General features: G+C 66.1%; 5 protein-coding genes and 1 pseudogene across 6 annotated transcripts; 4 read left to right on the top strand and 2 right to left on the bottom strand.

Annotated features, from left to right (window-relative positions):
* Positions 1-1202: 1202 nt before the first annotated feature.
* On the top strand, positions 1203-3250 carry EMIHUDRAFT_216548 (hypothetical protein; the record flags this gene model as incomplete). Its single annotated transcript, XM_005761585.1, has 5 exons — positions 1203-1289; positions 1926-2121; positions 2534-2760; positions 2852-2889; positions 3145-3250. The coding sequence occupies 5 exons, from the start codon at positions 1203-1205 to the stop codon at positions 3248-3250; spliced, it is 654 nt and encodes a 217-aa protein (XP_005761642.1).
* A 666-nt stretch (positions 3251-3916) lies between these two features.
* EMIHUDRAFT_105603 lies at positions 3917-6679 on the bottom strand (annotated as a pseudogene; the record flags this gene model as incomplete). Its single annotated transcript has 7 exons — positions 3917-4117; positions 4360-4461; positions 4546-4728; positions 5124-5273; positions 5343-5435; positions 5496-5563; positions 6433-6679. Coding segments are annotated over 7 exons (1044 nt in total).
* A 2007-nt stretch (positions 6680-8686) lies between these two features.
* Positions 8687-13094, top strand: EMIHUDRAFT_105602 (hypothetical protein; the record flags this gene model as incomplete). The annotated part of the gene is made up of 10 exons (XM_005761584.1): positions 8687-8968; positions 9036-9085; positions 9603-9618; positions 10259-10331; positions 10649-10711; positions 10859-10932; positions 11008-11094; positions 12512-12601; positions 12723-12884; positions 12978-13094. 10 exons carry the CDS (start codon positions 8687-8689, stop codon positions 13092-13094), a joined length of 1014 nt encoding a protein of 337 aa, XP_005761641.1.
* Positions 13095-16094: 3000 nt separating this feature from the next.
* On the top strand, positions 16095-16656 carry EMIHUDRAFT_358502 (hypothetical protein; the record flags this gene model as incomplete). The annotated part of the gene is made up of 1 exon (XM_005761583.1): positions 16095-16656. A coding segment is annotated over one exon (299 nt), but the record flags the coding sequence as incomplete, so codon positions are not given.
* Positions 16657-22068: 5412 nt separating this feature from the next.
* On the bottom strand, positions 22069-23773 carry EMIHUDRAFT_216540 (hypothetical protein; the record flags this gene model as incomplete). The annotated part of the gene is made up of 6 exons (XM_005761582.1): positions 22069-22146; positions 22214-22402; positions 22628-22867; positions 22933-23247; positions 23326-23424; positions 23495-23773. The coding sequence occupies 6 exons, from the start codon at positions 23771-23773 to the stop codon at positions 22069-22071; spliced, it is 1200 nt and encodes a 399-aa protein (XP_005761639.1).
* Positions 23774-26380: 2607 nt separating this feature from the next.
* EMIHUDRAFT_358495 (hypothetical protein) lies at positions 26381-27135 on the top strand. Its single transcript, XM_005761581.1, has 2 exons — positions 26381-27001; positions 27040-27135. Exon 1 carries the CDS (start codon positions 26459-26461, stop codon positions 26900-26902), a length of 444 nt encoding a protein of 147 aa, XP_005761638.1. The 5' UTR covers positions 26381-26458; the 3' UTR covers positions 26903-27001; positions 27040-27135.
* The last annotated feature ends 38 nt before the right edge of the window (positions 27136-27173 follow it).

Raw genomic sequence — 27173 nt, 5'->3', positions numbered from 1 at the left:
AGTACTGCCTGGGGCGGGGGGTACTCGAGTTCGCTCGCGGCGTGATTTATCGCAGAATGCTATGGCTCGCCGTTGCTGGCGGCGGCGGCCTCGCCGCGCCCCGCGCCACGCCCGCGCTGCTGGTGTGCCGCCGCGCTTGCGCGCCGCTCTGCGCCGAGCCGCTGCCAGCAACGGAGCGTCCGGCCGTTGCGCCGCCATCGTGCCAGCCGGTCGCCGCTCCTCACCCGGCCACGATAGCGCCCGAGGAGCTGCAGAAGGAGTGCGACGTGCGACACACGCGTGGCTCTGGCCCGGGCGGGCAACACCGCAACAAGGTGAGCACCGCCGTGGTGCTCACTCACCGGCCGACCCAGGTGTCCGCCTCTGCATCTGAGGAGCGCAGTCAGGCGCGGAACGTGGCAATTCCTAGATGCGGACTGGTCACGACGCGTCGGGGCGTTCTGCACAGACCTCGGCCCTCGTAGCTCCAACCGCTGGACGCAGTGCACGACAAGGCCTCAGCCCTCAGTCTTCCCCGTGCAGGCCGCCAACGCGCTGCAGCGCCTCCGCCTCCGCCTCGCTCTCGACATGCGAACCGACCCTCCGCCGACGGCGCCGAGCGGCCTCTGGAGGAGGCGAGATACAGCCGAGATACAGCCGAGATACAGCCGAGCCGGCTCTAGAGGAGGCGCGCGCGGTCGAATCGCGTCGTCAGTGAGCTCGATTAATGGGTTCGCGCGCGCCTAGAGAAGGCATCCCACTGATCAGAGATAGATTAATTAATTCGTTAATTCGTTCGCGGGCTCTGGAGGAGGCACCTTGCTGATCAGGCGCGCCAAGGGCGGCAAGATGTCCGTGAGCGACACCCACGCAGACCTGCCCGCGCTGCTGGCCGAGGCGACATCTCGCCGAGATCTCGCCGAGATCTCGCTCGCGCGATCTCGCCGAGATGCTCCTAGGCGCTCGACTGGGTGTGGACATTAATTAATTAATCAATTAATGCTCCTAGGCGCTCGACTGGGTGTGGACATTAATTAATCAATTAATGCTCCTAGGCGCTCGACTGGGTGTGGGCGATTGGAGACGTCAAGGGCGCTTCGGCGAGATCTAGCCGAGATCGAGCCGAGATCTAGCCGAGATCTCCGACGTCAACCGCCTCGGCGTGCCTCGGCGAGAAGCCCGCCACCGCTCACGCTCTAGACCCGCTGAGTACCCCGCGGTCTATGCGCCCGACTACTCAGGCGGCCCTCGGCGTGTCTAGCTCGCAGCTGGTGCGGCTGCTCGCCAAGGAGGCGGCGGCGCTGGAGCGGGTGAACAGGCTGCGCGCCAGCAAGGGCCTCGGGCCGCTGAGAAACAACCGCTGAAAGGCGTGGGCCACGCGAGGCCGAGAGGGGTAGTATACAGTCAAGAGTCATTTTGATTTTTGCATTTTGTCTTCATAAAAGTGTGAAGATAGAATAGAAAGAGAAGAACAGCCAGGCTTTTGGGGACTGGACACCAGCGCGGTATGGGTGGACGCAAGACGGGCGGTGACGGTCACACAGGCGCGACACACAGAACCAAGAATTTTATATGGCGGAAAGCGGAAAAGAAACACGAGGCCATCCTCGCCGCGCGTGGTTCTGGTTTCCGAGAACGCGGTCCAAATACAATACCCATATTTACGCCTACGCCCATCGCCGTCTCCTCTCGTCGCCGCAGCTGGCCAAGACATTTGTCTCGGGCGGTTCGCGCATCGCAACCGTTGGCAGCCCTGGCTGAGCAAGTGTCCCGCTATGGAGCTCCGCTGCTCCCTCTCACCACCTTCGGCTTCGCAATGCGAAGGGCTCCTCCGCCGCCCGCGCCGCCGCTGCCCCGCCCAAGCTCGGCTCTCCTTGCCAGCATCCGACCCCACGCCGGCGGTACCGGCGCGCAACCGTCCGCGACACCTTCTCGGTCTCCGCAAGTGGGCTGGCGTTAACGGCGGGGTCCTCGCCGTCGCTGCGCTGGTCTCGCAGGCAGACGCATGCGTGTATGCTCTCATGGGGTCGCGGTTTGCAGCCGCCCTTGTGGGAACCGTGCTTATGTACGCGCTTGCATTCTCATTTTGCGCCGCCAACCTCAGCGGCCGGCCCCGAGCGGCCGGGGACTCCGAGGCACGACGTAGACAAGACTAGCCAGGGGCACGTCCGCTGCCCGAGCACAACGCTTCCGGAACTCCGTCGTAGGCGAGCTTTCGCCCACTGGCTATCAATTCGTTGCTCTGGCATCCTCTCGGGTCGGCCTGTGAGAGGTGGATGCACGCGGCTTTGATCGCGCCGGGGCAGACCTCCCCGTCCGCACTGGGCGCTCTTCGGTTGGCGCCGCCCTTCAGCCAGGCTGCCGCCGCCTCGGCCGCCGCAGTCTCACCCTTCGGGTCGTCGACCCTCGGCCTCGCCGCCGCGTGCGTCGCGTGGTGGGCGACGCTAGCGTGCCGTCTCTTCCTCTTTGAGCTCGTTTTTGACGGCCTTTCGACGTGCGCATCGAGGACGCGTCCAGAACACCCCCGAAGAGCCGTCGCCGGAACGACCCGTAGGTTTCTTCTACGCCACGCACCGTGCGGCGCACTCGCGGCTGCTGTACCGCCGGGTGCACAAGCTGCACCACGCGCACACGCACGACGTGCGCCTCCTCTCCTCCCTGCAAATGAGCGCCGCAGACGTGGCAATCACGCACACGGCGCCGCTTCTCGCGGTGCGACGAGATCGCGCCGAGATTCGCCGAAATTGGCGCCAGAGCCAGTGCACGCTTCGTAAGCTGCCGGTGCTCGCTGCGAGAATGAGCTTCCACAGCCCTCGTCGTCCACGGCCCCTGTCGCGCGACCACCCTTCAACCGAGATTGTCCCACGGGCAGGCGGTTGCGCTGGTGCCGCTGTCGCCCGGCATCGAAATGTCAGTAGCGAAAAGCTACCTCCTCTTCCAGGCGAGGGCAGACCTCGGCCACCCTCGGCCACCTCCCTTTGTTTCATCACGGCCTCTCTCATTTCGCGCCATCGCTCTGCGGATGCATAGCTCGAGTCCCTCGCCCCAGGAGCTCTACGGACATGCGGGCGTGCGTCACCGCGGCCGAAACTTTGGGCCGCGCCGTGCACCTTCACCGCCGCCCCCGTGAGGCACGTCCGGACACCTCCGTAGCGCGCCGCATAGGCCGGCGCCGTTTGTTGCCGCGTGGCTCGGCATCGCTCTCACCTCCGAAGACCACCAGCGGCACCACATCAACGGCGAGTTGCAGCCACAATACATACGGCTTTAGCAACAACCACAGCCAGCACGCAGCAGCGGCGGCGCACATCGCACAGCCGCCACACCGGTCCTTCCTTTGAGCAGGGCAAGTCAACTTCTCCAAGCGCTTCTCGCTGTACGACAAGCTCCTCGGCACATGGAGTGGCGGCGGGGCGGGCGGGGCACGGAGCGCCTGAGCCCGCCTCGTAGTACACAAGTCTACGCGTATGTATACGAATACGGACCCGTACGGCTCTCTAATATCCGTTGGTGCAAGGCGGAAATAGACACTGTACAAACCGTTAATAAAGGACTACGTGAAAATCCTTTTGACCTAGCTAGCTACGAGGAACGACCCATCGTTGAGTCTTGGGAGCTGACAGCTGTCCCAAAATGAGATCCTGCCCTGACGCAATTGCCCTGACGTCGCTCGGAGGGACGTCGAGAGCTCGAGGAAGCATACACTGCTGTTCTCTCGCGAATCGTGTGACGCGCACAGTCGCAATCCATGCATGCATGCGGCGAGGGTGCTGGGGTCGCGTCCCCTCTCCGCCTCTCACCCTCGCGCGGCACTCACGCCCCACCAGGCGCCACCGGCGGCGGCATGTCGCCCGCCGGCTCGCCGCCCGCAGACGCGTCCATGAGCGCAGTGACGAGGGAGCCGAGGTCGATGGCGCATCCCACCTGCCGTCCAATCTCAACCCTCAATCGCCCACTCTCGCCGATTCCACTCCGCCGACGGCGCGCAGCCCGCCTGGCCGCTCGCCACCGCGCGGTCGGCCGCGTCGCCAGCGGCGGAGGCGGCGGCGGCGAGCGCCGCACGGAAGAGCGCCTGCACCTGGCAGAAGCGGTAGCAGCCCTTGCCCGCGTTGTTCGCGTCATCGAGCGGGTCGAGCACCTGTGTCGTGAGTGCGCCACAATCGGTGAGTGAGCGAAAAGGGCTGGAGAGACAAGTGAGTGCCGCCGAGTGAGTGTCGCCCTCGTGTGTGTCGGAGCACGGGTCTGTCGCGCTCCGCATCTACGCCTCAAGATGTGGGGAGATGTGGGGAGATGTGGGTCCGCCCCTCGCATCTATGGGGCGAGCACGAGCAGCGGCTGCAGCGCGAAGGTGGCCAGGCCGGGGGAGGAGGCGCGGCCCACCAACACCGCGACCGGCCGGCCGCCCTTTGCGGTCGACCAGCCGAGCGCGTGTGACTCCGGGTCGTACACGCAGCCGAAGAAGTGGAGGCACTCGAGCACCAGCTGCGAGAGGGGAGGCGGCGCCGGCGGGGCGGGCGGCGGCGCCGGCGGGGCGGGCGGCGGCGCGTCGGGCGCACACACGCCGACCTGCTGCTGCTGCTGCTGCTGCTGCTGCTGCTGCTGCTGCTGCTGCTGCTGCCGCTCGGAGCGGAGGCGCGGCGCGAGGAGGAGGAAGGAAGCGGCCATGAGGGTGAGGGCATACGAGGAGAGCCCGCCCGTGTACGTCGCCTTGAGGCCGTGCCGCCGCAGCAGCTCCTTGAGCAGCACGACCTGAGTGGAGGAGGGGAGGTGTGGCTTCTTCCTCCCATGGAGCGGCGCAGCGGCGAGCTGCTCTTGGGCAGTGTGTGTGTGTGCACCAGCGGCCGGAGGGGCGGGAGGCTCGAGGCAAGCCAGCGAACGAGCTGGGCGGCGGCGAGGCCTACGGGGGGGGATGGCTGGACGCGGTGAGGAAGGGGGCGTCCGCACAGAGCGGGACATGGCGGCGGGGGGGGCGAGGCCGGAGTGAAGCCGCGTCTGGAGAGAGAGGTCCAGCTTGAGTGGCGCCCCGCCGCCCGCCGCCGCAACCTATCATCAGACCACGCGCACGGTTTGGTGACTGGTGGGGCGCGGCTGCGGGAGCCGCCCAGCATCAACGCTGACTGACCACTATATATGTGTGTCTAGACCTCGAAGTTGAGGACGGGGACGGCGCAGCGCTGCAGGGTCGCAGCGAGACCGATCGCCTCGAGGCGCGGCTGCAGTGACTGCAGCGCCTCGACCTGGCCCTCGACGGACGGTGCTGCAGACCCGGCGGAGACAGGCAGACCGACGACCACCTGCCATCATCCCCTCTGGAGTGATCGGCAGCAGTGTGGCTGAGGGGGAGCATGCGGACCGACGGCCACCAAGTCGACGTCCGAGGCGGCGGAGGCGAGGCCGGTGGCGCGAGAGCCGTAGCAGAAGACGGCGGCTGCTGGGTGGACCGACGCCACGGCTGCCTGGATGCGGGATATGGGGGGATCTGGGGAGATGCGGGGAGATGTGGGGAGATTAGCCACGGCGGCCTGGATGCGGGAGCGAATCGCGCACGCGGGATGGTCGGCGGCGGCTGCGGCGGCGAGCTCGCCTGTGAGTGAAGGGGAATGGCACACTGAGAGGGTACTGTAGCGTGGGTGGACGCCTCTTGCGTGGTGAGCTCGCCGCGGACGGCGGCGAAGAGGGCGGTGTCCAGCAGCCGAACCGCCTCTTGCCGCAGCGGCGGGAAGGGATGCGCGGCAAAGTGGAGCTGGACCGAGGCCGGAGGCGGAGGCGGAGGCAACTGCTGCTGCCCTGCCCGCCGCCTCGGCTGCTGCCCCTCCCTCGCCACTCGGCGGGAGGAGGGGAGGGCGGCGGGCGGGCAGCCTGCGGCGGCGGCGGCGGCGCTGCGGGCATTCGGTGGCTCCGGGTAGCGGAGGCGGTTCCTCGCCTTCTTTTGCGACGGCTCGAGGGCGCGGTTGGCCTGCTGGGACAACGAGTCCAGTAATGCTATGCCAGTGAGTGGATGCGCCACGGGAGGGTCGAGGCGTGCCTGCGGTGGAGAGCGCTGCGCCGCCTGCCGCTTTGAGACGGAGGGTGGAGAGGAGAGGCGCCTCGCAACGGCGCAAGCGGGCGTCTCGGGCGGAGGGTACGCGGCCGTTTGGGAGCCCTCGTTCACGCTAGCCCCTCCCGCTGCCGCAGCAAGAGCCTCTTCCGCCGCCGCAGAGAGAGGGACCTCCCCCCCTCCTGCTGCTGCTGCCGCCGCCGCCGTTGCGCGCAGAGGCAGAGGCCGGGGCGGCGGAGCAGTCGGTGGGCTGAAGACAACGGCGGGCGGGATCGGCTCGGCCGGAAGCTCCGCCTTCCCGCGCGACGCCGTTCGCCTGCTCATCCGCCCACCTTCCCGGAGGTCGTCGGCGGCGGTGCGAATGGCAGGTAAAGCGAAGGAGGAGTCGGCAGGTAAACCGAAGGAGTCTGGCTCACCGGCGGCGGCGGGCGGTGGAGGAGGTGCAGGCTGCTCCGCTGCCAACGGTGTCGCAGGGAGAGGCGTCGGCGCCTCGCTCGCGCCTGCCCGCTGCACCACCGGTGTCTCGAGCGCCACACCAAACATGCGCGTGGCGAGCCCGGGCGTGGCGCGGGGACCGTCGGTGCTCTTGCGGACGATCTGTGCCCATGGCGTCTCGGGCTGCTCGTTCGTCCGATTGCTCTGCTCGTTTTCGTCGAGGATCATCGGGAGCAAGGGCAGCGGTGCACAGCACACAGCACAGCGAACTGAGACGCTCAAAATTCAACGTGAATGAAGAAAAACTTCCGCGATCACACAAGTCCGTGCTTTGGGACATTCTACACCGTGCCAGCATGTTGCCAGGCGCATGTTCGGCGCAGGCGACCAAGGATGATCAACGGCAATGAACAGGAAGAAATACGGCTCCGTCGAGGACCGGGCGCGCCCCTTACCCGGCGCGGCGTAGGTCCCACTCTGACGTATACTGGCTGTTCTTCACCTTACTACCTACCTACCTACGTATAGAGGGGAGGCATGGACGACGGCCCACTTCATCAATTCCACTCATCTTCTGGAGCCTAGCCCCATGCGGCGGCGGTCCGGCGGGCTGCCCCCAAGGCCCCCTGGGCCGCTGCGGGTTTTGGAGTTATGCTTTGGCACAGCTTCGGCGATGGCGGCCCCTCTCTGGGGCTTGCATAGGCGGGGAGTCTCCCCTGCTGGTCTCCTCATTCCCTTTTTTCTTTTTCTTTTGAGCAGGTGTGCCGCTGCGCGGCGCTCGCGCGGCGGCGTGCGTGCGTGCGTGTGTGTGTGGGGGGGTGGGGGGGGGGGGGGGGCTCGGGGGCCCCCGGGCCGGCTGCCAGGGCAAAGGCAACGGTCATCGGCTCGTCGAGGTGGGAGAAGGGGAGGGGGGATGGGCGGTCGGCGAGGGGGTCGTAGTGGGCTGGGCGTACGGGGTAGCCGCCACTTTCCTGCCTCACAAGGGCGGGGCTGTCCCGGAAAGTGAGAAACGCCGGGCAGCGTGGCGCACAACTTTACCCTCCCGTACGTGTTTGTTTCGCTCCTTTCCTCGGGCTGGCCAGCGCGTCGTCGCTGTGTCGGCGGGAAACGACCACAGCATCGCCATCACCGCCAACGGCGCCGTCTGGAGCTGGGGCGAGGGAAGCTGGGGCCAGCTGGGCCACGGCAACGAGGAGGAAGCAGCTGCTGCCCAAAAAGGTCGAGGCCTTGGCGGGGCGGCGCGTCGTCGCCGTGTCGGCTGGAGGCAGCTACAGCATCGCCATCACGGCCGATGGCGCCTTCTTTACCTGGGGCAAGGGCGAACATGGCTGTCTAGGCCACGGAGAGGACCTGTCGAACCAGCTGCTGCCCAAGAAGATCGAGGCGTGGGCGAGCCGTCCGCCCACGCCAGTCTCTTCTGACGGCAGCGATGAGGACGAGTAGCTGCAAGACGGCGGGATACTTGTTTGGTTCCTGTGTGTTGTGTATGTATGTATGTAGGAAGGTGAAGAACAGGTCAGGCTCGGACTGGCACCGACGCGGTATGGGTGGACGCTGGACAGATGATGACGACACGCACGAGCGACACACAGACACAAACAAGCTCACAAGACACACAGCCAGCGGGCTGCCCCACATCCTGAGTGGGCGTACACATCACTCTGTCAGGCCACGTCCCCCCACACTCGCCCCCCCCAGCACTCCAAGGTGCCAAGAGACAAACAACAGCACAACAACACAGACAGGCGACAGGGGCGAACGTGTGAGACTAGAGCAGGCTTGCTCCGCCTCTAGCAATCTCGTCGCCGGCCGCAAGGCACGGACGAGACCGTGTGTGGGGTCTTGTGAGGTGTCTATGGACGCCCTCCTCACAGGCTATTGGCCAGCCGCTAGCCCTAACTCGCACTCATGGGTGACGACAGTTCATTGGATGGTTGCGAGCAGAGGCGCGTGTGCTGAATCTAGATCGCACGCCGTGGCATATGACTTGGGTAGGCGTGCGACCGCAGCGCGCCCGCCGAAGGCTCGACCGGGCGCGCGTGTCAGCCAGAAGTTTGCCAGTAGAGCGATCCTGCTTCCTGGTCTTTCCGAAGACGAGCCCCGCGCCACGGGTGCCAGCCGTGCGTCCTCGGGAGCCGCCTCTCGAGCCGCGTTGTTGGTGGGGTGTGAAAAAAGTATTTTGCGTCGAGTGCCCGCCGTGCACGTCGGGTTCTGAACTGGGTCGGTCCAAGAGGCATGGACCACGAGTTCGGCTCCTCCGCTCTCTTTGACGGCGCCGTTGAGGACCCTTGCAAGCTCGCCGATGACGATCTAGTCTCCTGCTTCGGCTGGGCAGTCGGCGAGGCGACGCCGTCTTCGTCGCCGGGCGTTGGCGCCCCCTTCGGTGGTGGTGGAGGCGTGCAGTGCCCGCCGGGGCCCCACGGGGCGCAGCGGAACGTGGACGAGGTCCAGGCACAGCTGATGGCGGCGCATCACCGGCAGCAGAAGAAGCAGTACGTGCGTGACCTCGAGGACAAGGTGGGCGGCTGAGAAGAGGCGCTCTCGGCGCGTCCCTGTCCAGACCTTTCCTGGAGCCTCCCCACAGGTGAGCTTGCTCCAGGCGCAGCTCTGCCAGTCCTCGCGGCCGGCGGGTCGGTCAGGCCGCACCACGCCCTCCGCCACGTGCCTCCGACAACGGGCGGCCGCCGCCGCAGTTGCCGACGGAGTGGCCGCACAGCAGGCGGCGTCACACCTGCATCCCTCCTCACACCTCCGGCCCTTCACGGCCCCGCCTGCGGGCCGGCTGCTCGCACCGCCGCCTCCGTGCTCGATGAGCTCCCCATGGCGCGTCATTCTTTCTTCACGGGTTGACAGGCTTGCGTCGCCGCCTCTGTCCGCCCGGACAGCTCACAGACAGGAGGTCTGCGGCACTCCACCGGCTCTCCTCACACCTCCGCCTCCTCACAGCTCGAGGCGACAGCAGGCGGGCGGCAGTATCTGAAGCGGCAGCTCTCTTCGCAACTCGTCGATGGCGGAGACGGAACCAGGCCCGCATCTCCCGCTCGCATCTCGCCCAGATCTCGACCGCATCTCGCCCAGATCTTGACTCCTCTCCCGCCCGCATCTCCACGGCTCATGGCCCGTCGTGTCCGCCCCCGCACCTCCGGAGCAGGCGGCAGCCTCCCGCGGTGAGGAGGGCGGCGGCAGCGCCGAAGGGAGCCGGCGCCTCCCTGGCATGCGCAGGGGGGGCAGAGGCGGCCGCCACCTCGGCACTGCGACCGAGCGAGTCACCTAGGCGCGTCATATGGGGAGATATGGGGAGATATGGAGTCACGTAGGCGCGTCATACACAGATATGTCATACACGTATATGTCGCGGCTGGCGGGCCGAAGGGCGATCGGTCCATTCGCCATGAGCAGCATCCGGTCTGTGGCAGGCTCCTCGAGGCTGGCGGCGGGGGCGAGCGTGGCGTCGATGCACCCGGACGGGGCTCTCGCGCCGTCGGCTACGGATGCGTGGAATCTGGTCAGTCTATCCGACCGCCGAGGAGGCAATGCAACGCGGGGGCACTGACGGGGAATGGACTGATGCACAGGTCAGCTCTTCGGACCGCGCAGTCGCCCGCGCCGCCGCCGTCGCCGCCGCCGCCGCCGCGCCCCGTCCTTCGATGGCGCAGGGAGGGCGGGGGCGGGCGGCGGCGGGGAGGCGAGGTGTGCAGGCGTGTGCTGCAGCCAGCCAGCTGCCCGCCCCCACATTGGGGGGTGGTGTGTGTGTGGTGTGTGTGTGTGGTGTGTGTGTTGAGTCGTGCGCAAACCTGTGCTACGCAGGCGGGCGGGGAGGCGGTGCTGCGGCAGGGGGGAGGGGTGAGGAGGCCGCAGGCGGCGGCGCCGCAGTGCGCAGGTTCGCCCGCCCGCGAGAGAGAGCAGTCACCAGTCCTTCTTCCTGGCGCTCTTCTCTGTCTAGTGAGTGCTAGCCGGTGGCTCTGACGCAGGCTCGGCGTACGGCATGGAGCAGAGCTACCAGTACTACCACCGAGGCGAGAGATATGGGGAGATATGGGGAGATATGGAGCAGAGCTACCAGTAACTACCACCGAGGCGAGGGGTGGCCGAGAGGTGGCCGAGAGATGGCCGAGAGACAGCACCGAGGCGGCCGCGCCGCTAGGGAGGCTGCTCTGTCGGAAGCTGACGAGCCGTGCTCGAGTGCTCCCCCCCCAGGCGGCTGCGCGGTGCCGCCGCACTTTGAGGCGTCGGTGCCGCTGCCACTCTACGGGGGAGGAGGTGCCTAGACACGTCCTAGACACTCCCTAGACACTTTTGTGCTGCCGGTGCCCCCCCCCCCCCCCCCCCCTACCCCCCCCCCCTTGTGACGTCCCCCGTCGCCTAACTGACGCCGGACGAACGGCCCGTCCTTCGGGTGGACTCTAGGCGGCGCGTGCGGCGCGTGCGGCGCGTGCGGCGCGTGCGGCATGCCACCGAGCTGCGGCGTCTGCGCGGGGCAGGTCGCTGACCAGGGCAGCCGCACCATCCTCGTCCAACCTCGCTCCCGCCCGCAACTGCTATTGTGGTACTGTCAGGTGGGCGGCCAGGCGGGTGCCGTGCCGGGCCTCTTGCAGCACGGGCAGATGCCCGCACCGCGCCCGCCGCCGATGCGGCAGCCGGCGGTACGCCGCCGCACCGCCCGCTGCCGTTGCCGCTCTACGACGCTCGCTTCAGTGTCGTATGGCTGTTCTGTCTGTCAGGGGAGGCCGTACCAGCCGCACCCCTACAGCCAGCCGCCTGCCGACTGCTCGCACGGCTGGCCGGGCCCGCCGCCGCCGAACGGCGCGCCAATAGTAGCTGTAGCAGAAGCAGTAGTAGTAGTAGGAGGAGGAGCAGAAGCAGTAGCAGCAGCAGCAACAGTAGTTGGTAGCCGTAGTAGTAATAGTGGAGGAGGAGGAGGAGGAGGAGGAGGAGGAGGAGGAGGAGGAGGAGGAGGAGGAGGTGGTGGTGGTGGTGGTGGTGGTGGTGGTGGGTCGGACCCGACGCCGAACGGCGCACCAACGTGGCCGAGGCCTACCTTAAGGTAAGCTGAGATGTAGCCTAGACATAGAACGGCGCACCATGCCGCCGCACCGCACTGGTACCCCCTGACCCAAGGATCGAGGAGCCTCGTCCTCGCATCAGGCGCCCCGGTGCCGCCGCTGCGGCGCGCCTCTTCCGACGCGAACGGGCGCGGGAGTGGCCGAGAGTGGCAGAGAGAGGCCAGCCGAGAGGAGGGGAGAGGCTGCAGCGGTCGGCCAGCTGGGTGCGATTTGCACGGCAGGTTCGGGGGCGAGGTGGCGGGCGGCGCGGAGCGGCACGCGGTCGTATCATGCGCCGGGTCAGAGATGCCCTACGGCCCGCCGCCACCGCCGTCGCAGCAGCAGCAGCAGCAGCAGCAGCAGCAGCAGCAGCAGCAGCAGCTACTGCTGCAGCAGTACGCTCCGGCCGACGCGACGGCGGGCGCTCCTCCTCCTCCGCGATGCCGAAACGCTGAGGCGAGTCGAGAGACGGCGACGCTGATTGGCGGGGCGCTCTTTCCTTTCATGCCGTCTGGTTGTGAACGGAGCCGTTTGCTGGCAGGTGAACGTTCTTGTCGAGCGGTTCCTAGCCAACCGGCGACGGAGGCAAGAGACAGCGCACGCCACACGAGACGGCAATCTCGGGCAATCTCGGGTAATCTCGGGTAATCTCGACGAAGGCAAGAGACAGTGGACGCCCATCTGGACGAGGCGAGAAGAGCAGCTCTACGAAGAGCTACACACACACACACACACACACACACACACACACACACACACACACACACACACACACACACACACACACACACACACACACAATCCTCTCTCCCACAGGGCTGCGAAGAGCTTCACACATACACCTCTCTCTCACAAGCGACAGGCACGACACTACGAAGCACGACACGCCAAGGCAGCCGTCGCTCATCCTCCGACCCCACAGAGATTACCCGAGATTACGCGAGATTACCCGCCCCACAGGTGGAGGACGAGATTACCCGAGATTACCCGAGATTACCCGAGATTACCCGCCCCACAGGTGGAGGACGCGATCGGCGACGGCGACCCGGCGCAGTTTGCCTTTTGGAGCATCGACCGGCCGGAGCAGGCGGCGCCCAGGAGCGAGGCTGTGAGGCAGTGTTTCAGTACCAACAGCGAATTCGTCCATCAACCATCAGGCGCCGGACGGAGCCCGAGGGCGTGATTCATAGTTTTAATGATTACTGATGAGTGCGTGAATCGAGCCTCAGGCGCCGGACGAGCCCGAGGCTCGCGTGCTGAGGGCACTCGCCGACGAGATTGGTATCTCGGCGCAGCAGCTCGGCTCGCTCTCGCGCCACCGCGCGGCGATCCGCGCACAGCAGGCGGCGCTGCAGCGCTGCCACGCGCTGCTAGCAAGGGCCCGCGCGCAGGTAGTTGAGCCGAGGGTTAGGGATAGGGTTGGGGTTAGAGTTGGGGCTAATTAATCAGGAATAATTACCTACTCAATCAATAATTACTCGCAGGTCCACGAGCACGTCAGCGCCTCCGCCGCGATCATGCTCGAGTTGCGCCAGATCCTGTCGCCGCTCCAGGCCTCGGGGCGGCTCCTCGTCGAGATGCGGCGAGATGCGGCGAGGTGAGCCGAGGGTTGTTGCTCCCACAGGTCGCAAAGTTCCTCGTCTGGGTCGACAGGACCGCCGACTCCCTCCGCCGCACGTCGCCCACGGCCAGGTCCAGGACACGTCCATGACATGTCCGAGACATGTCCGACAGGCGGGCACGTCTCAGGTCGACCGCGGCCGAGTCTAAACCCACTGTCGACGGGTCGTTGGCCGGTGTCAGGCACTCCGACTCCGTCCGTCTGCTCACTCACGCGCGCGAGGGGGGCGGGCGGGGGGGCGGCCGCGGCGGCCGCGGCGAGCGGCACGGGCGGACCACGAGCAGCCACGGCGAGGCTATGTCGCGCCGTCTCTCTGAGTGATGCACCAATCGGTGAACCAGCCAAGTGACTCGTAGGCAACGGCGTGGCGCAGCTCCCCTCTTCCTCCTCCTACGCCCCCTCCTGCTCCTACGCCCCCCCTTCCGCATCCGCCGTGCTCCCGGCGGCGGCGGCGGCGCCGGCGCAGGATCCGCCCGACGCCGCTCACCGACTAGTCGGTGCTCGTCAAGGAGTCGATACCTGACCTAGGCGCCCGAGCCGCCCGCGCCGTCTCCAGTACGGAGATGTACCATCGTGTCTCATCGGTGTTGTTGTCTTTCTTCTTAGGTGCCCGAGCCGCCCACCGCATCTCGTGATGCGTCGAGCACGGCGTCTACCGCTTCCGCGTGCTCCGCCGCCCTCTCTTCGCCGCTCGAGGCCCACTGCCCACCTCTCCGCCCCCCCTCTACCCTAACCCTAACCCTAACCCTAACCCTAACCACTGCCCACCTCTCCGCCCCCCCTCTACCCTAACCCTAACCCTAACCCTAACCCTAACCACTGCCCACCTCTCCGCCCACCCTCTACCCTAACCCTAACCCTAACCCTAACCCTAACCCTAACCCTAACCCTAACCACTGCCCACCTCTCCGCCCCCCCTCCGCCCAGCACTTTCGGGCCCATCTCGCATCTCGCCCCCACCCCAAGCCGCAGCCCCCGGGCTCGCTTCTCTTCGCCGCACGAGGGCGGGCGAGGCAAGGGGAGGGAAGCCAACACTTCTACACACAGGCGGGCGAGGCGGCCGGGCGCGACGACGACGCGCCGCAGCGTCTCGCCCCCCGCGCCGGGTGCGTGGCAGCGCCGGCGGAGGGGGGAGGCGGCGGCGGCAGCGACGGCGCAGCTCAAGCTGCGTTCGAGGGCGGGGCGGCGGCGGCGGCCTACCCAGATGTCGCCGTTAAGCTCGAGGAGAGGTGAAGGGAGTTGAAGCGTTGCCGGGCAAGGCAGGGGAGGAGGAGCGGGGTGGCGGAGCAGGCGAAGGGGGGGGGGGGGGGGTGGCGTTGACTCGCGTACTGCAATCGCATGGTTCTTCGGTGGCCGCGACAGACTAATATCGCTTGTGAATCAGAGGCAGCTCGGGTGGGCCTTGTTCGGGGAGTATAGCGTCTGAGGGTTGGATGTACCTCGGACACATGGGGACATGGTTTGAACACCTCTGTTGGTGTGTCTGTCGTCAGGTGCGGATACCCGATATACACACGATACAGTGGGCATATTTTGTATCGGCCTGAGCTGTAATCGCTCGTACACGAGAACTTTGGTGTGGAGACACGGCTCTCTATCCTCTAGATCGATAATCGAACGTGTGCTGCGACCTTCCTGCGTCGTGCGTGTGCGCGCGTGAGTCGCGTGCGCAGCGCACGCTCCCTGGGGACAACCAGGCTGGACAGAACAAAATAAAACATTGAACTTCCTGGTTCGTGATCGATGCTCATCTGAAAGTGGACACAAAAAATGTTCGGCCCTAACGTCGAATCTCATCTCGCGATCTCCCGGGGAGTGTTCCTCTCGACGGACCCTGGGTCGTGGGCTATCGCTTATAGACGTGAATAGGGCCAAGATGAGGTTGCATCCTACTACTACTACCGCTTTCCGGAGATAGCCGCCTGCAGCTGCTCCCAGCGAGGCTCGGTCAGCAGTTCCTCCGTGTTGACGCTACATAGCGTCGTGTTGAGCGCGCGGACCTGTTTTCATAGCTGGATATGTGATCGGATGCCTTTAGCCGCTGCAAAGCGTCGTGGGGAGCGTGCGGACCACAACGTCGTGCAGCGGTTCCATGGGGTCTTCCCACCCAGGCAGCAGCGTATTCTCCGCCCGGACGGTCTTTTTGAGCATCACCTGGAGACGCGCAACCGGCAACTCAAGGGGGCACGGCGAGTGCCATCTGAGCGTGCCAGGACACCCAGCGTGCAGGGTGGGCTGAGTCGGGAAGCGGGCGCGAAGCGGAGTGGGGCGGGAGTTGAGAGAGTAGACTCGCGCCTGCGCCCGCTCCTTGTCGAGGCAGCGCATCGGGATTTTCGCGGCCCACTGCGTGTCATATGCGTCCAGCCGTTCCCGCACCAGCTTAGGGGTCGCGCCGCTGTCTAGGAGGCCCGTATTGAAAGCAGCGGCGGAGATGTCGCGCACTGCATTCTCGTTGGGCGCGCGAACGTTATTTTTAGCCTCCGCCGCGGCGTTGACAATCGATTGGCAGCCGTTCTGCGCGCAGGTGTGCTTGAGGTTCAAGTCGGCGCATGCATCGCAAAAGAAGGTTCCCACCTAGTCTCGGCGATCGTTCGGTAAAATTCGCCAATCTCGAAGTGGTCGGGGTCGCGCACGTCGATTCACACCAGCCCGCAGTGGGTCGCCGTGTCGTGGAGGTTGAGGATCTTGAGCTTGGCGGCGGGGAACGACTTGTCATAGCGGTTTCGCAGGGGCAGTGCATTAATTCTGTCAAAAATCCAAATCTGCTCCGTGGAACTTATTGGGCTAGGATCATACGTCCGGGAGGCCCCCCTTGCGTGCCGTAACGATCGACAGTGCTGGTACCACTCTCTTCACGTTCACAGGTCGAATCAGGACCATAACTCCGATACAGGCGGTAGTCCTGAGCCTCACAGACCCTCGGTCGCATTGCAAACCACCGCGGCGCCTGCTCGAAAACCGGGCCTACCACCGGCACCGGCGGCGCCTGCTCGAAAACCGGGCCTACCACCGCTCTCTCTGCCTACCAACGCTCGAAAACCACCCTCTCTCTGCCGACCACCGCTGTGATCACTCGTCAATACTGACCCGCTCGTCAAATACACACCGCGCTCTCGTCTCTCGCCACGTTTCGTCGGTCGAGCCAGCTCTCACGCTTTGCCCGTCCGGCCTCGCGGCAACTGCTGTCACAGCCAGTCCCACCGTCGCCGTGGCAGCACACTGGGCAGACCACTGACCGTCATACCTGGCTACTACCCAACTTCTTCCTCTGCCTCATGTGCGGCGTCCACGCGTACCGCCATTACTCCCGTGGCAAGACGGTGCCGGCAGCGGCCGTTCACCACCTTCTGCGAGTTTGCGTGATGGAGCTCCATGAGCGGCACCATCACGGGCACTCGCGCTGGCACAACATCCAAGCGAGCCTGTTGCAGTGAGCATGAAGGTAGAAAGGCGGGTGAGCATGAGACCGGCTGTCTCGAGTGTGTCTGGACAGGAACTGTGTCATTGCGTGCTCTCTCGTGTCACGGGATTCAAGCAAAAAAAGATAACTGACTCTATGACTATGTCTTGTGTCTCCTTTTACCAGGGTGACGGCGGGTCCCGGGAACCATCAACCAACTTGCAACTAACTACGACAGCGGGAAAGCCGCCTACAGCATAACACACTAGCGCGCGCTCTAACGTACTAACGGGACCTTTGTCCATTACCCTCGACGTCCACGACAGGACAAGTCGCCAAAGAATACTTGTACACGCGCGCGACACCATGCCTTAGGCGGCTCTCACTGGTGTACGAAGCGCGGGTAAGCAGACACTCTCAAGAGGGGCGGCGCGCGGGCGTAGCAACCCGCGCCAACCGTATCTGCGGTGTCTCTCCCGACGTGTAGGTCTGCACGTATTCAACATATCCACAGCCTCCAGTCGAGCATGCTCTGCGGCATCGCCTCTGCAATATCAACGCGACTGCGGGCGATGAGCGGTGTGGGCCTCTCCACGTCCTCAAATATCGCAACGGACGACAAAGGTGGTGCCGCCAGACGCAAAGGTGGCGAGCATGAGCGAGTCGCCCAGCGCCTGCTCTCGGCGGGGCGGCGTGTGGGCCAGACATCTCGGCCACGTATGTCGCTGTTGGCTGTTCATCTCTCGGCTTGCACCGCGGCTTATCTCGGCTAAATCTCACCAGGTTGGAGGCCGGGTCGTACGGTGCTGCCTCGCAAGTAGGGCTGCCGGGGGACGAGGGAGGCGGCGGCGACGGCGAGGCGGACGGAGGCGGCGGCGACGGCGAGGCGGACGGAGGCGGCGGCGACGGCGACGCGGACGGAGGCGGCGGCGACGGCGAGGCGGACGGAGGCGGCGGCGACGGCGACGCGGACGGAGGCGGCGGCGACGGCGACGCGGACGGAGGCGGCGGCGACGGCGACGCGGACGGAGGCGGAGGGGTCGGCGCGGCCACGCTGACGACGGTGATCTTCGCGTTCATGCGTGAGTGCGGCCCGCAGAAGTAGGGGAAGTCCCCCGGCGCGGCGAAGGTGTGCGAGAAGCTCGCCTCGTCGACGAGCCTATCGAGGGGGGGGGGGGGGGATGAGAAAGACGCTGCTCCCGCTGCGGGAAAGAGGCGATGTCGCGGGGTGCCATGCAGACGAAAAGAGGTTGTCGTGCGTCCGGTTGGCGCCTGGGGCACGGCGGCGAGCGAGCGGCGTGGGCGGGGGCGCGAATGGCAGGCGCTCGCGGCGGCAACTGGCCGCAGCCTCGCGTGTGCAGGGTCTCGGTCCATCTCGCTCTCTCGGCCGGGAGGGGTGGCAGTGGCGCGCCGCTCAGCACGTTGTGGCCCGACGCGACCCACGTGACGGTCTCGCCGGCGCGGATGGTGAGCGAGGCGACGTCACAGAAGCCGCCCGCGGGGACGTCGCACTCGAACCCCCAACGGATGACGTGAGAGCCCGGGAGAGCGGGTGCGGCCGAGCGAGGTGGCGGCGGGGATGGCGACAGCGATGGCGACAGCGATGGCGGCGGGGACGGGGATGGGGACGGGGGTGGCGGCGGGGTTGGCGAGGGCGAGGGCGTCACGGTCGCGCAAGAGACTCCCCACGTGCAAGAGCCGCTGCTGTCCAGCTGGTCGTGGCAGTGGCTCACGGCGCACCAAGGTCGACCGAGGAGATCGCAGCCGCAGGCGGGGTGGGCGCACACGGAGCATGCCGTTTCTGGGGCGGGAGGCGGCGGCGGCGGCGAGGGAGGCGGCGGCGGCGACGGGGGAGGCTGCGGCCCGGGTGGCGGGCGGGGCGGCAGCGGCGGCGGGCCGGGAGATGGGTCGGCACTGTAGGCTGCGACTTGCGGCCCGAGAATGTACTCCTCGCCGAGCTCGATCCCGCTGTTGGGGCAGGAGGGGCAGGTGGCGTACGGGTTGCGGACGGGGCCGCGCAGGTGCTCCGCCCCGACCAGGTCGAGCACGGGCGACACCTCGGAGACGAGCACGATTGGGGTCAGGCTGCGCGGGGCGGCCAGGGTCATCTTGTGGGTCGGGCAGCGAGGGCTAGCACAGGCGACACCTTGGAGAGGAAGGTGTCGTGCGGCTCGGAGGTGCCGACGACGCGCACGTCGCTGCAGGTGGCGTACTGCTGCATGTCGACCGTGTGGATGGCGTACCTAGGTCATGCACGGACGCATCATGGACGCGTCCAACGTCGCACGAGCATGGCTGCGATTGCGAGACGCACCATTCCCACCGAATCACGCAGTGGTCGCACGAGGGCAGCCAGTCGGGCAGTGTCACGGTGGCCGTGTTGATGCCGCTCGGCGGGACCGTCGGGTCCAGCATCCCCGCGTCGCCCGCGCAGCCCACAAAGTTCTTGAGCTTGATCCAGCGGCGTGGAGTGTCCAGGTCTGTGTCGTACGAGATGTACAGGGCGCAGTCGCCGGGATGGTTTGCCTGCAGGTACCACTCGACGGCGAGCGGCGCCCCAGCAGTGATTGTGTCGGTCGGCGCCGCCGCCGCCCTCATGTCGTGGCACGCAAAAGCGTCGTCGGAGTGCTGCATGCCAGATGCGACCTCGGGCGCAAAGAAGGTGAATGGGTGGTTGGCCTGCTGGAAGTTGTGCGGCTGGGCCCAGCAAAAGGAGCCGGGGTTGAGGCTCGACGCATCACAGACGATGCCATCGACCCAGAACGCCTCCCGCTTGGTCGGCTTGGTCCTGGCGGAGGAGGCGGGCGTGAAGCGGCCGCCAGCGGAGGTGCGTTCGCGAGAGCGGGCGAGGCGCACATGTAGCCATGAGCGTCGGCTGTGGTCACGGCGACCAGCAGGCGGAGCCATCGAAGAAGGGCTCGCATATCGCGCCCTGTTGGCGAAGTGGACGCAGCCCCTCGGACGATCTCGGCCGATCTCGGCTCGAAACTCGGCGGAACTCACCGTGGTGGTGTTCGAGTCTGGTGTGTATTAGCTCCGAGTAGACGGGGCGCCCCGATGGAGAAGGAGAGCGAGACACAGAGCGCGTGGAGAGGTGAAGCGTCGTGCACTCCACCCGGCGCATTTCTTTTCAAGTTGTTGAATGCGGCGATATCATCGGCGGCGCCCTGGGACCTACTCTAATGGAACTTCGCGAATTACGAGTCCAGTCCTCCGAGGCCCGCTGGATGGATAGCCGACCTGCCGGGGCTCACTGCAAAGAGCGCGGCCCTCCCTCTCGCCGCTTGCGGAGCCGCCGCGGCGAAGCCCGAGGCGCACTTGCTGAGTCGTGTCTGATGTGCTCCCTTTTGATTGCTAAGACTGGAACATTTTTTTTCGAGAACAACAGCGGCGCGCGTGTCCGTGTGGTGATCTGCCGCGGTTTTGTTAGGATGCGATTGTACAAAGGAGAGGGCAAAGATATAGGTGTTTGGTCCGTTCAGCGTTCTCAGGGGGGAAACGAATCGGAAACGACCGCCGACCGGAACCCGGAAAACGCAAATCGTACCACGACATTCACATACGATGGAGCAAGCAGCAAGACGTCTGATAGGAAACAGATTCGGACACGAACGAATTCACACGAACGTCTTCGTGAACGGAACCACCCGGAGAAGCGCACCCAGCGGGCCGGATGATCGGGATCGGGCTACGGGCTAGAGAGCCCTGACCCCTAGGGGGGGGTGCGCGTTCGCAGGGAGAGGGCCATAAAGTAAGTCTGATTTCGCCACTGTTAGCATTTTTTTTCGTGAACGGAACCCGGAGTCCGGTGGGTCCGGGCCGCCGGCGACGCCGGCGACGGCAACGACTCGCGCCGGATCCGAGTCGCGGCCAGAGCGATCGTTCTGGCCATGCTCGTATTCTCCGGCACCGTTGCGAAGAGTGGGCTGTCGACGGAGGAGCGTGCGATCGGCGACGGCAGCGTCTTCAACGATGCACGCAGTCGCGACTGGAACGATTTCTTCGAAAATCTGTTCCCCCCGCCGTTCCCGTCGCCGCCCTCGCCACCCTCGCCGCCCTCGCCGCCCTCGCCACCACCCTCCCCGCCGGGGCTCATCGAGGCTACTGCGGCAGGCATCTGCAAGATGCTGCCTATTTTGTGCTAAGGGGAGATCGGAAGCCTTCTTTATATCGTACCCGACGGCACGCCCCACGAGCTGGCGAGAAGGACCGCGTAGTGATTCGAGGAGAAGCGCGGGGGCAAGTGTGATTAGAGGCGGCGTTGTTGACTGTGTGCACACACAACGTCACTCGCCAAAAACACGCGCTGCATGTGCTCACTCGCAGCTGTCTCGCATGGTGTGTCCGCCCCCAGTTGTTGTTGTTTGTCCACTTTCGTTAGAGCGTGTGGCGTGACATCTCGGTTGACTGTTTTACTTTGGACTATAACAGCTATACGCTCTGGCTCCCGGACCGGCGCTGCAGCAGCCAGCAGCCCCTCATGCGGGGCAGTGGCTTCGGATCAGCCGAAGTGCAAGCGCGAGGTTGGCGACCCCCAGATTAAAGTCGGCCATTTCGGCGGGCCCGAGATTCGCGGTGACGTCGGCGTGGCCCTTTGACGAGTGCGTCGAGTCGGGCCCATTTGCCGCAAGGGCCTGCCGTACTGCGGCCCTCTTACCTTTACCTCTGGGCGCAGCCGTGGGCCCTTTACCTCTACCTCTGAGCGACGTAGCCGTGATTTACCTGTGCGTGATCTCGCCTCGAGAGATGTTGAGATCTCGATACAACATCATCTGCGATTCTTACTCGCCGAGAAAATAAAATGCGCAGCCGCACGAGTGTTTCTGAGAGCCGCTTAGGTGAGTGGCCGACATTTCACAAAATGGGCGCCGCCAGGCTCGCCCCGCGCTGCGAGCGTGCCCACCATTTGCGACCAATTGCCAATTCGAGCCACTTGAGTAATCATGCACAATCAATGCGGGCGCCGAAGAGCTGAGACGCAGATTCTTTGCAGTTTGCACCGGGTCAGCAGGCGGGCAGTGCAAGGTCACGTGGTCGCGGCACTGGTCATTCGCGATGCGGTAGGCGATGCGATCAGCCGTCGGCAAGCGGCGGTGAAGCCTGGTCCATGGCCGGGCAGGCGCGCCGCTGGCGAAGCGCTCTCGCGGCCTTGCGTCGTCCCACCTCGAGCCCTCGCGGGGGGCCCGCCACGGTGTACGTTTTTACCTCCCCTCACGTGGGCTCCGTTTACCTCTACCTCCGGCGGTCTGAGACAGGTTTACCTTTACCTGAGGCCCCCCAGGCCAGCCCTACCTCTACGGCTTACCTGCGCACCCGGCCCTCCGGGCCGATGCTGTACTCTACCGTTAGCATGCGGTAGGGAACCGGAACTTCGAAGCGTGTCCCCCAAAGCGCCGGGGCTCTGAGTTTGTGTGGCACTGGCACCGCGCACCGGGCGCAGACCGCCCATACGCCGCACGCACGCTCTCACCTAGGGCGGCCCCGCCCGCCCGCGCGTCCGCTCTGTGCCGCTCACCTCTGGCGATTGTCTGGCGCCGCCTGTGGCCGGGCCGCCTCACAGCTCGACCCCGAGGATCTCGGCCACGCGCGGCGTCGCCTTGACGCCCGTCCCGGTGAGCACGACCACCGTCACCTAGACGCTTCCTAGACACTTCCGAGACGCTTCCTAGACCCGTCCCGGTGAGCAGCACCACCGCCACCTCGGCCGGCTGGATGGCGCCCGAGGCGAGAAGCTCGTGGTAGGCGGCGGCGGCCTGCGCGCAAGTCGGCTCGACGTACAGCCCGCTCCTCGCGAGCTCGAGCGTCGCTGCCTTGATCGCCCCCTCCGCCACTCGCACCGCCCCTCCGCCGCTGCGCCGCAGCGCGTCGCACGTCTCGCGCAGCCGCACCTACAACTCATGTAATAATGACTCATGATGGGATACTAACTAGCGTCGCACGGCTCGCGCAGCCGCACCGGCCGAGCGATGGATGCCACATCTCCCCTCATCTCCCCGCATCTCCCCTCATCTCCCCTCATCTCGCACCGGCCGAGCGATGGACGCCACCTCGACTCTTCCCTCCTCGTCTCGTCACTTCTCGTCTCTTCTCTTCTCTTCTCTTCTCTTCTTCACCGGCCGAGCGATGGACGCCCCCTCGGCGATGGTGGCGACAGGCGCGTTCCACTCCTCGGGGGTCGGCTTGCCGTCGCTGCGGCCGCTCTCCTCGAGGAAGGCGGTGCAAATCGGCGAGCAAGCCAGCGGCTGGGCGCAAAAGAGGCGAGGCCGCCTCGAGATCTCGCCCGCGGCGAGCAGCTCCCCAAACCCGATGTCGCACCCCATGACGTTCGATCCGCCGCCGGTCGGGATGATGACCTATTCACAGCTAGAGGTGTGAAGAGACGCTGTTCACAGCTCGACGAGCCGGTCGGGAGGATGACGTTGTCGGGCGCGCGGAAGCCGAGATCCTCCCAGAGCTCGTAGGCAAGCGTCTTCGTGCCCTGCAGGAAGAACGGGTGCCACGCGTGGCTCGCGTAAAAGACGCTGCCGCCGCCCCGCCCTTCGCGGCCGTGCGCCGCCACCGCGGCGTCGGCGGTCGCCTGGCGCGAGCCCGGGATGAGCTCGACCTCGGCGCCGTACGCTCGCATCGCCACCGTCTTCGCCGGACTCGTCGACGACGGCGCCATGATGGTTGCGCCGAGCCCGCCGGCGGTGGCGTAGCACGCGACCGCGGCACCGCCGTTGCCGCTCGAGTCCTCCAGCACCTAGACACTTCCTAGACACCTCCTAGACACTTCCTGGACACCGCCGTTGCCGCTCGAGTCCTCCAGCACGTGCGTGACGCCCTGCTGCCTGAGGAGGGAGAGCATCACGCTGGCGCCGCGGTCCTTAAACGAGCACGTCGGGTTGAACCACTCGCACTTGAAGTGGACCTGTTCACCGCGTGCGCCGTGACGAGGCGCACCTTCCCGCCCCTCGACCAAGCGCACGCTGGGTCTCGACCTCGCCGCCGCCGGATCCGAAGGGGCGGCGGACGAGCGGCGTGCAGCCCTCGCCGAGCGAGATGGGAGAGGCGCACTCCAGCGGGAAGGACGCGGAGTACCGCCAGAGGGAGCGCACAGAGGCGTCTATCTGGCTGCGGGTGATGCCTCCCGTGCGATCGGTGAGCATGAGCGGCATGGGAGAGCCGTCGGCTTCGGCGGCGTCGGCGCACCAGCGAGGCGAGTTGAGCGGGTAGGTCGTGCCCAGGCGGTCGACGTACGAGACGGGAGGCGGGGTCATGGGAGAACGAGGTGTACCAGCGGGACACACACCTGGCCCCCGCGAGGCGGGAGAGCTCGCGAAAAAAAGAAAAAGTTCGCAAGTTAGGCCGGGGTTCCTTTTGGATATATAAAGAAGAAAACTCCGTCGGCCGCCGCCCCCGCGCGCAAGAGGGCTGTGCCGTCTGCCGCGCTTCGACACCGGTCTTGTGCATAACGCGGGCTCCTGTGCCAGACTTCCGCGGCATGATGCACGGCGCGAGTCGCTGGAAGGATTTCAGCACGGCTGACCATCTCGCGCTCGAGCTCGACGCAGCGTGGGAGCAGCCCAAGGAGGAGGGCCAACAAGCGGCTCAAGGAGGGCGACCACCTGGGCGCTGCGAAGCTCTACCGCGATGCGGCGTTACTCGCCATGGGACCTCTCGAGGGTGGGGCCATCCACGCCTTCATCTCTGCCCTCGAGGCCTGGCCCGAGGGATCCGCGCAGCGCCAGTTTGTCGAGAACGAAGACCTGCTGTGGACGTCCTTGGTCGAGCGTCTTCCTGTGCAGCATACGCAACGAGACATGCAGCTTCCTGACGGCGGCTCGTGGACGGCCAAGTTCCCAAACAAGGGTGCCGCCGTCGCGTGGGCGAATCGCGCACAGGCGCTGCTCTTGGCGGGCGCCCCAGACAGGGCGCTGCGCAGCGCGCGGCGCGCGGCCGACGCGAACCCAGAGTATCTCAAGGGCCACCACCGCGTTGTGAAGGCGCTCGAGGCGCTCGGGCGACGAGAGGCGGCGGCCGAGTTGCGGCAGCAGATCCGCGAGTATCCTCTCGCGCGCAGCATGTACCCGGCAGAGTCGCTCGCACTGCTCCACGGGGTGGATCGACTGGCAAAGAGCAAGCATGATCTATGGGCCGACCCGCTTCCGGGCCGCCGCCGAGCACGTCGCGGCGGCGCTGCAAGAGGGCGAGAGGAAGCGGGTGGAGGTGCGAGCGTCGCTGGTTCCGTTTCCGTTTCAGGGAGGACAGTGCCTGATGCTGACCCTCGTCTACGGCCTGTCTGACGAGGTGCAGTGCATGGACTTCCAGATGGTGGACAACCGGAACGCCGACATCTGTGACAGGCCGCCGAATGGCCACGCGTCTCCCAAGGCGCTGGAGCACGCGCCGATTCGGATCGGCGTCTTCATCGAAGAGCTCGCCGACTACGGGCTTGCCGCCGTGGCCGTCATGTGCGGGCAGGGGCTCACCGAGCACGTCGCCCTCGTGGAGCGGCAGCTCAAGCAGGGCTGCCCGCAAGGGATGCACCCGCCGTTTGAGGGGCTCGTCGTGTATGCGGCCGCCTCGACGGCTGCGAGCGAGGACAGCGGGGTGGCGCCGCCGCTGCTCAGCTCCCCGGCGGCGATGGCGGCCACGATGGCTCGGCTCGGCTTGGGGCCGTGAAACACTGCTGTGCTTGTGGGGCGGCGGCGCCCGGCGGCGCCCGGCAGCGCCCTTGATTCGGGCGATATTTGGGCGCTATCCCGAGTGGCGCAAGCGCTACGCACCCGCCGAGCGCCTTGAGAGCTCAGCTGAGATCGCCCGAGATAGCGCGAGTATCGCCTGGGAGATCGCGCGCGGCGCGGCCCGAGCTCGCCCGAGGCTGCGCGATCCGGCACTGGTTGGGTGTAGTAGTCCAAGTTCTTTGCGGGTCTAAACCTGGCTAGCCAAGGCTGGGGTGCTTTACGCGGTCTAAGTGATCAACGCGAGTAGACCTTATCTACCTACGCGGCGCCAGCGTTGACGAGAGAGTAGGACGAATTACTACACGTAGCCCACGTTCCCGGCGCGTCGACAAAAAACGGCCGTGGGGGGAGATTGCATGTGGTCGTCGATCACTTGCCCGCCATCAACTTGGCGGGCGGGGACGGGCGGCGAGGCGGCGAGAAGCACGCAGAGATCCACACACGACACACGTGTGCTCTGGTCTCTCCGCCTGACAAGAGGTGAGAGGCAGCTCGAGAGCGGAGCCGCGGCCGGCGAGGCGGCGGCGCTCGAGAGCACCGTCCGACGCTCGGCGGCGGGGGAGAGAGAGGATGCGCTGCTCGGAGGGGACTACAAGGCGGGAACATGCCATTTGACGCTCGTTCGCCTTACACGAGGACGAGTGGCTGCCGGCAGCCGAAAGTCCTGCCCGAGCTCGAGCATCGCCTTGATGACCTTCTCCTCGAGGTTTGCGCGCCGCAGGAGCACGGCGACCAGCTCCTTCTGCCGCGCGATGAAGCCATTGACGACGGCCTCCGCCGTTTCCGGCTGCGGCGCGACCCCCTCCTGAGTCAGGCGGCGGCCCGGGGCGGAGCACTCGATCTCCGCACTACTGCGGCGAGGACAGTTCCGTTGGCGTTGCCGCATCCGGTGGGCGATGCGGGCCGCAGCGACGGCGAGGCGGAGGGAGGGGCGAGTGGAGGTGGCAGAGATGGCGATGCCGAGGGAGGCGGCGGCGAGGGCGGCAAGTGTGGCAAGGGCGGCAAGGCCGGCGGCGAGGGCGGCGGCGAGGGCGACATGAAGAGAAGAAAAATGAACCTTGTGTGTGCCCCTCTCTTACGAATTATCCGCCAAGGTGGTGGACGGGCCGGCCGCCTTGGATCGCCCCGGGCACAATGGGCGCGAAGCTGCTGCAGGCGCGCGCCGCGTCACTGCTGAAGGAGCACGCGATGACAATCAACCGCTTCCGCTCGCCGAATATGCCGTGGGAAGGGTCGGCCTGCCGCAGCCCTGCCGCAGGCCTCTCTGGCGCATGCTACGCGCTGCCGGCCCTTGTAGCGCCGGGCGTGCTCGAGCCAGCGCTGTGGCTGACGACGGCCTTCTTGTCTTGCATGGCCGACTACGTGCACATCAGTCACGACAGCGCCTTCCACGGCCTCGACCGCTGTTGGGCGACGCTCATGCTGCTCAGATGCTCACTCCTCTTCGGAGCTCGGCTGGATCCGTCCTTCTTCCTGCTGGCGCTGGTGCCGCTCGGCTGCTTCGTCAAGGGGCGAGACGCTAAGCTGTTACCAGATCCGAGTGGCTGGGTCTTCTGGCACACGCTCTGGCACTGCAGCGGTGGTTTGGTCGTCACTCTGGGAGTGTGGATGCTCTACAGGGCGCCAGCAGAGGCGGCGGCTTCCGGGCTGCACATCGGCTGAGAGAGCGAGAACAGCCGTGTCGCTCGCGGCGATGGTGGCGCGAGGGCTCCTCCACGCTGCGGTGGCGAGAGCGCTTTTGTCCGGTTACCGTTCGCACAACTCACAACAAACAACCTAAAAATCTCTCTCTCTCTCAACTCACCGAGACGATCATCTTGAGCCGTCATCTGTGGCGTAACCTAATTACAAAAGCCAATGCGTCGGAGCGGATCCGGTTGCGGGCTGTGTAATTTCTCGGCTGCAGCGGGTGCTGACGAGCACCCGTGCGCGT

This window comes from Emiliania huxleyi, assembly GCF_000372725.1.
Source record: "Emiliania huxleyi CCMP1516 unplaced genomic scaffold EMIHUscaffold_70, whole genome shotgun sequence".
NCBI lineage: Eukaryota > Haptophyta > Isochrysidales > Noelaerhabdaceae > Emiliania > Emiliania huxleyi.
The sequence above is the reverse complement of the archived record's forward strand: the minus strand, read 5'-3'. Positions and strand labels throughout refer to the sequence as shown.